Here is an 8011-nt window from a genome sequence, read left to right on the forward strand (position 1 = left end):
CCTGAAGTCAGCACCCAACCAGAGTAAGTGTGTGATAGAGGGTCCCTTGTGGACTTGGCAAAGGTGATAAAAAGGAAGCAGCAGAAGCAGCACAAAGCTGCTGATGGGGACAGCTCAGGGCTTTGCCTGACAAGAGAAAGCATTTTCTGGTGAGTTTGATATTATTTCCCTCTGTTTTTCTCAGGCCCCCCCCCATTATAGTTTTCTACATTTATTTACTCATTTTATAAGAAACCAAATAATATAGAGTATATTTTAACATCCTAAACTCATAAAATGACTTTAGCTCTTTTAAAGGGTAATAAAAAAATAACTGTTATGTAAATTTTCATTTTTCTTAAAACGTCCACTCAGATGGCTCCTGAACTTTCCAACACTTTTCTGGCCCTCTTTTGCAGCTCTGTGTGGAGCTGAGCTGGAAGATTTAAAGTTCCTCTCAAACTCGCCAGCCTCTGCATGCCTTCAGCTCTGCTGTGCTCACCATCCCGCCATCCCTGTGGGAGACTCTGATCACCGGAAGTCCACCTCTCGAGCCTCCTGGGGGCCAGGACTGCGTCAGGTAAACCGCCATTATCCTTAGCACCTGGAGGTGCCTGGCACTGAGCAAGTGCTCAAGAAACTTTAGCTGAAGAAAGGACTGAAGGGATGCTCCAAAGGCTGGGGCCAGAGGGGCCAGGCAGCGTTGAGAGAGCAGGACAGAGACCACCATCACCATCGAGGGTTCTGGGTCCCCAGGAAAGGACACATCCAATCTGACTCTTGGAGTGGGGCCTGCGAGACCACATTCTACAAAGCATAATCCCAGGAACAGCAGAATCTCAAAGCAGGACCCCAGTCCCCCTCCCTAACCCTGCCTCTTGGGGCAAAAGCCAAGCCCCCTTTGCCCAAGGGATGTTGGTTCTGGGCCAAGGCTGGGGGTGGGGCTAAATGACAGGACACCTGAGGCCCTGTCTGCTTTTTAGCACGGCGACGTGGGCCCCCAAGGATCTTGACTGAGGGGAAGGAGGGCTTGGGCAGAGAGGAGGGAGTGGGCCAGAGAGTGAGGCTGGAGTGCCCCTCCCCCAGGGTAAGAACCAGCCAGAGAGGTCATCAGGTTGGGAGGTGGCCATGCCCCCCCCCCCGTGGCCAGGGGCCCTGCCCCTCACCAGCCTCTACTTCTGCATGTCGCACTGCAGCAGCAGCACAATGGACGGGTCGCTCTTGGCTGCCTCCTTGAACTCCTCCAGGGTGATCTGGTCGTCCTTATCCTGGTCCATCTTCTTGAAGATCTTGTCCACGCGCTGCTGGGGTGTGAGCCCGTCCTGGTTCATGCGCATCATGATCACAGTGCCCACCATCTTGTAGATAGCCTGGTGGGGTGAGGAGAGAGGTGGGTGTACCCACAAGGGGCGTGGAGGACTGGGAGGTGAATGAGAGGGAGCAGGGCTGGGCAGGGAGAGCACTGGGGGAAGGTGGATATCTGGGACTGGCATTTAGCCTAGCAAGTAAGACCCGGCTGGCAATGCCTGCTTCCCACATGGCAGTGTCTGAGTGTGAGTCCCAGTCTTGCTCCTGACCCCAGCTTTCTGCTTATGCGTGCCTTAGAAGGTAACTGCTCAAGTACTTGGGTCCTTGTCACCCATGAGGGAGACCTGGATTGAATTCCCAGCTCCTGGTTTTGGCCTGGCTGTGCCCTGGCTGTTGCAAGCATTTGGGGAGTGAACCAGCAGATGGGACACCCTACTGTCTGTCTGTTTCTCTCTCTCTCAAATAAAAAAAAAGCTGACTATTTAATGAGCACTCCAAACTAAATATATCTAAACTCCAACTCTTCTGTCCAGCCTGCTCCTCACTTGGCAATGTCTGTCTCAGTCAGCAGCAAATTCGCTCTGCCAGTCATTCAGACCAAAAACCCTGATGCTATTCTGTTTTTTTTCCCCAAAGATTTATTTGTTTTATTTGAAAGGCAGAGTTACAGAGGGGTAGAGACAGAGAAAGAGAGAGAGAGAGAGAGAGAGAGAGAGAGAGAGAGAGATGTCTTCCATCCACTGGTTCACTCCCCAAATGGCCACAATGGCCAGAGCTGGGCCAATCCGAAGCCAGGAGCCAGAGCTTCTTCTGGGTCTGCCACGTGGGTGCAGGGACCCAAGCACTTGGGCCATCTTCTACTGCTTTCCCAGGCCATAGCAGAGAGCTGGATCAGAAGTGGAGAGTGGAGCACCCAGGACAGTGGAACCGGCACCTATATGGGATGCTGGCACTGCAGGCGATGGCTTTACCTGCCACAGCACCAGCCCGGATATGATTCTTGACTCTGCTCCCCATCACACTCCACATGCAACCATTCAGCAAATCTTGCTGGCTCTAATTTTTCAATGGATTCCAAACCAACCACTTCCTACTGTTTCCACTACACCTCTGAGACTGTAGCCCCCCACCAGCTCGTGACTGACTATCTGGACATCTAACTGGTCATTCTGCTTCTGCTGCTCTCTCCCTTCTCCTCCCCCATCATCTAGAGCCATCACTGAAGAGCTCCCGACATCACTTGGAATAAACTCAAAGTCTCCACCTGGTCCACAAGATGCTCAGAGATTGGGTTCCCGGCTCCCCATCTCCTCACCTTTCCTATCGCTGTCCCCTCACTCACTTCTCTCCAACCACCTTGGCCTCCCAGCCCCTCTCTGCACAATACAAACACAGTCCACCCTAAGTCTGCTGGTCCCTCATCACAGAAGGCCCTCCCCCCACCCCCACGCAGGGGTCAGCTGCTCTACACCCTTTTCACCTTATGTAGAATCACTTCTGCACCATTCTTTCTTTTGCATGGCTTACCTCCTCCCTAGCACTGACTGGCTGAAATGGCATAGGCTTATTGATGTTAAATTTCTCACTAGAGGGTGGGCACTCAGCACAGCAGCTAAGATTCCACTTGGGACCCCTGCTTCCCACATTGGAGTGCCTGGGTTAGAGTCCTGGAAGCATTCCTGATTTCAGCTTCCTGGTAATGTGTATTCCTGGAGGCAGCAGACAACAGCTCAAGTAGTTAGGCTCATGTGGGAGACCCGGATGGAGTTCCCAGCTCCTGGCTTTGGTATTTGGGGAATGAACCAGCAGACGGCAGATCTCTCTCTCTCTCTTTCTCTGCCTTTCGGATAACAAAATATTTCACTAGAAAGAATGTTCCATGAAAGCAGGAACTTTGAACAGTGACTGGCAGGTGTCAGGCGCTGGACACCTACTCATTGGATGAATGAATGAGCTAAGAACTTAGACGCTGGGGTCAGACTCCCTGGATTGAATCACGAACCACCACTTGCTACCGTTTCCCCATCCATAAAATGGGGTTTCTGACGGTACCCACCCCAGGGGGTAAAACCCTGGGGCCGGGCTGGGGGGTGGGGCGCTGGGGAGCAGCGAGGGGCTCCCGGGCTGACCGGAGGGTGGCTGGAGAGGTGAAGGTGAGGCGCCCGCGCGCACCTCGATGATCTCCAGCATCTCGAGGCGGGTGATGCGCCCGTCGCCGTCCAGGTCGTACATCTCAAAGGCCCAGTTGAGTTTCTGCTCGAAGCTGCCGCGGGAGGTGACCGAAAGGGCACAGATGAACTCCCGGAAGTCGATGGTGCCGTCGCCGTTCTTGTCGAAGGTGCGGAACGCGTGCTGCGCGAACTTGGAGGCGTCGCCGTAGGGGAAGAACTGCGTGGGGGGGGAGGGGGAGCGGGAGGTTGGGGCGCTGCGCCGGCCTTGCCCTTCCGCGCTTCCGCCCGCCCGGCCCGCGCTGCTCGGGGTCCGCCCTGCCCTCTCCGACCCCGGCCACCTTGATGTAGAGCTGCTGGAACTCCTCCAGGTTGAGGATGCCGCTGGGGCAGTCCTTCAGGAAGCCCTTGTACCACTGCTTCAGCTCCTGCTCGCTGAACTCCGTGTTCTGAACCAGGTCCTCCAGCACCTCGGGGGCCAGCTTGCTGTTGGTCTTCCCCATGGCGGGGCCTGGGGGAGAGAGGGCTCCTTCGGACCTGGCCCACGAGGCCAAGTCCCCTTCCAGCAAGGAGCCGGACCTGCTCTCCCCCAGGGTCCCTCCTGGGCACAGGTGCAACCTCGGGTCACCACCTTCCTCCAGCCAGGGCTCCAGCCTTTGCCTCACTGCGTCCACAGGAGATGCCCCCAACACATCTGGTCCTCTCACAGCCCTGCCTCCTCTCCCTCTCCCTCCTCATAGCAGGTCTCCCCTCCTGGCCCTTGGGATCTCCCGCCTTCCAGGGCTCCACTCTCCCTGTTGATCTGGGCTGCAGCTGGCCACCACCTCCAGCCCCTCCTCTCCTGTGCACACCTGCCACTCCCCATACTGGGGGAACGAAGCTGTGGCTCCTCTCCTGGCTGTGCAGGGCCCACTGCAATCAGCCCCCTCCCCCCAAAGCAGACTCCTCTCCTACCAGGGATCAGAGGCCATTTCCTTCTGTGTCTCCCTGTCACCATCTCCTGAGATGTTCCTGAAGGCATTTCTGAGCCCTCTCCCACCCCTTCACCCTCCTCAGCAGCAGGAAGTCTCTCTCCCTCCTTCCTCTGTACACACAGAAACCCCAGCCTGTGGCACTGATGACCTGATTACATCCTGCTTTTCATTAATCCATTCATTCCCTGAGCATGTATTGAGGCTGACTGTGTGCTAGGCCCTGGGCCAGGGACAGAGATAAAGCAGACACAGCCACTCTTCTATATGAAGAGGTAGATGAGGGATTAGACAAGGCCTTCAATCCATGCCAAGGAGCCTGAACTTCACCTGTAGGGGACAGGGCTTTTTGAACAAGGCTTGCAGGGTTCTTACAATATGCCGAGTCCCCATCTGGGTGCTGGGGACCCGGAGGGAAGGCATGTGTTTTCAAATCTCTCCTCTGGCTGCAGTGTGCAAGATGAGCTGGGCTCACAGGCAGGTAGGTGGAGGGGGGAGGGGCCTGCCATACCGTTCAGGTGAGAGCTGATGGCGCTAGAATAGAGTTGTGGAGAAATGGGATTTGGGGCAATTGAGAAATTGGGGAGAATGCAAGGGTACTGCAGAATGTGGCGGCTGCTTGGTTGCAGGTGAGGGTTAGGGGGACAGAAGAGTGGAGGCAGATGCTCAGACTGGGGCGGAATGGAGGTACTGGTGCTGAGAAGCAGGCTTGGGGAACAGCAGGTCAGTCCCTGGCTGGAATGAGAGTCCCTCAAGTAGCCTGAGTCAGGAGAACTGTTTGCACATGGTGGTGCAGACCCTCCCCCAGAAGCATGGCCAGGCCCCAAATATTGAATGGCCACTCCTTTCTGACCTCCCTGGGAAACATGTTCCCGTGGAGCCTGGGTTCCTCAGGGTGTGGCTTGGAAAACACCTCTGACCTGCCTAGAGTCTCTCTGGAAGGGGGCCAGTGCCCCACCCCAGGGTGGCCTGCCCTGAAGATACTCTGGAACAAAGGAAGTCCTTGGGCTGGCAGAGGAATTCCGCTTCCACTACCTGGCCCATGCCAGCGTGGCCAGCTACGCCCTTAACAGCCAGGTTTGGGGCTGGTTTGTTCCATGCCTTATCTTTTGCTGGAAGACCTCAAGCTGTTTATAGGATATCTGTGGGGTTCAGACTGCTCCACTGAGCCACAGGAAGATCAAGGAGCAGTGAAAGTAGCAATAGACCCCCCCCCCCACACACACTTCTGGGGGATGGCAAGGAGGGGCAGGCATGGATGTCTCTGGAACAGCCATGGAAAGAGGCAGATTCCATCCCCAGCTACCCCTCCCTAAGTCCAAAGGATTTTGAAGGCTCAAGGTGTAGTCAAAGAAGCTGGAGAACTCGGAGGCAGAAATGCCCGGTGGGGGAGGCAGAGCCTCTCTCCACTGTCTCCTGTGGGGTGTGCCTGAGTGCTGGGGCTGGGGCTGTGTGTGGGAAGGTGTTAATGCATGAGGCTGCCAATCTGTCAGAGCGCACATGTCTGTGTGTGTGTGTGACACAGTGTCTGTGTGGTCCTCACCTTCTGCCCCTTTTCTCCTCCCTGCCCTGTACTGCCCTCTCCACAATTCTGTCTCTTGGGGCCTTGCTTGGTTCCTGCCTATACCTGGTCCCTAGGCTCCTTTTTCATTTCTCTCCTTTCCCCATAAAGCTTGAGATCCTCAGGAAGTCAAAGTTGGAATTGAGCTTCTCCATTCTCTTAGTGACAACTGAAATTGAGAAGGAGGAGAGGGCTAGCTCAGAGCTGCCCAGCAGGTCAGCACAAGGCTCCAGATGAGCACTAGGGCTGAAGCCACTCGTGTGCCTGGACCACCCTCTCTGAATCATGACTGCTTTTGTTCAGCACAGACCTTTTCCATCTCTACCTGCCTCCTTTTTAGCCTCAGTGGGACCATCTCACCTGAGCTCTGGGCCACAGTTTCTGATACTCACGAGATGTCTACCTCTGGGGTGCCCAGTGGCACCTCTGAGACAATGTGTCCACAGCCAGACTCACCCTCAACTGAAGATGATCCATCTCTCTCCCCTCACCCCTTCCTTCTTGCTCTCATGTCAGGGTTGGGAGGAAAACCCCATCTTAGTTGTCTTCGGTTTTCCCCTCTCTCCTTCCCCTAGATCCAGCTGGCTGCCATGTCCTATAGGCTCTTTTCTAGAAGTGCTTCACTGTGTCCAGGGTATCGGTCAAGGGGGCTGAAATCCACCTGGCACTGAGTTTGCCAAGCTAAGCCCAGGGTCATAGGGATTCACCTGCTTCGCAGCAAGCTCCTTTCTTTGGATTCTTCTACTTTGAGGTATTGGCTCCCAACATGCTAGAGATATAATAATAAGCTACAGGTGACCGTGGCCATGGGTCCCTGGGAACTCCAGAATCCTCTAGAATGTGGTCTCAAGGTATCCACCTGTCTAGCCTCACCTCCCTCTACTCCCTTGTCTGCTGTATATTCCTCTGGAACCAGGCTTCTCACAGCCAGAACTGACCTCATCTATGTGCTTAGCTGTTTTCCTCTCCTACAACATTCTTTCTTCTCTCCTGGACTGATGCAAGCTACAGTCAGTCTTGGGGGCCTGGCTGAAGCCCACTTCCTCAAGATCAGCCCTTTCCAGCTTAAAGTGGGCTCTCAGCAGCATGGGCTCAGGGCTTCAGGCATGAGAGGACCCTGTGAGGCCCCAGAGCCACTCACACACGTGAGCAGACTTTAGAGCTCTCTGACCCTCAGCTGGTACTCTAGGAGTACAGACCGCAACCCGGTTTAGTGGAAGTCTTTGCCTCAGAAACCGACCGGAGCCAGAAAAAGCTCAATGGCAAGGAGCTTATCCTCTCCCCTCCGAGCCCCTTCTGAGCAGCTTGGAAAGTGAGAAAAGTGCCTTTCCAATTGTTCCCGAGTCTGCCCTCTTGTAGCTCCCCAATGCTGCCCTCTGTGCTGGCACAGAACCACCCTGCAGAGACCTAAAGGCAGTGCCTAGGACACAGCGATGCTCAATGAATAGCTCTCAGTGGAGGATGTGAGAGGAACAGACCTTCTTCCTCCTTGGAACCTGTCAGGCTGTTTTGTTTATCTGTGTTCTCCAGCTGTCGCGCCCACTTCAGAGACAATGGAACCCAGAGCCAGAGAAAGGAAGGGTTCACCCAAGGCCAACTAGAGCCCATCAGCAACAAGGCAAAGGCCAGAGCCTGGCTCGGGGCATGGTCTGCTGGAGCCGTGGCCCTGCTGGACATGGGCAGCTTCCTCTGCTTACCTCTTGAGGGCTGTCCTCCAGCTTCCAAGGAGCCGGCACTGCCCCGTTCCCAAGGCCACAGCCCGTCTGTGTTCAGCGGCTTCTAGAGGGCTCGGGGTTGTGGGCTGTAGATGGGAAGGTGGCAGTGAAGGTAGGCGGGACTGGAGGAGGCAATAATCCCACACCCTCACCCAGCTCCAGAGGAGCTGGTGCTGAGGCGGTTGCCATGGTGACAATAGCTCCCTGGTCAGGAGATTTTCTCTTTCCTCTCCTCCGTTTGCTCTTCTCCGGGCAGCAGCAACGGCAGCAGTGGCCAGGTCTTCCTCTCCTTAATGAGAGGCAGGGGAT

At 55.3% G+C, this 8011-nt stretch overlaps 1 protein-coding gene across 1 annotated transcript; it reads right to left on the minus strand.

The window, feature by feature from the left end:
• HPCAL4 (hippocalcin like 4) lies at window positions 1-7766 on the minus strand. Its single transcript, XM_062193274.1, has 4 exons — window positions 7685-7766; window positions 3797-3966; window positions 3460-3675; window positions 1-1349 (listed from the first exon to the last, which is right to left on the minus strand). Exons 2-4 carry the CDS (start codon window positions 3956-3958, stop codon window positions 1152-1154), a joined length of 576 nt encoding a protein of 191 aa, XP_062049258.1. The 5' UTR covers window positions 3959-3966; window positions 7685-7766; the 3' UTR covers window positions 1-1151.
• Window positions 7767-8011: the final 245 nt, after the last annotated feature.

Source organism: Lepus europaeus, chromosome 5 (assembly GCF_033115175.1).
Source record: "Lepus europaeus isolate LE1 chromosome 5, mLepTim1.pri, whole genome shotgun sequence".
Taxonomy (NCBI): domain Eukaryota; kingdom Metazoa; phylum Chordata; class Mammalia; order Lagomorpha; family Leporidae; genus Lepus; species Lepus europaeus.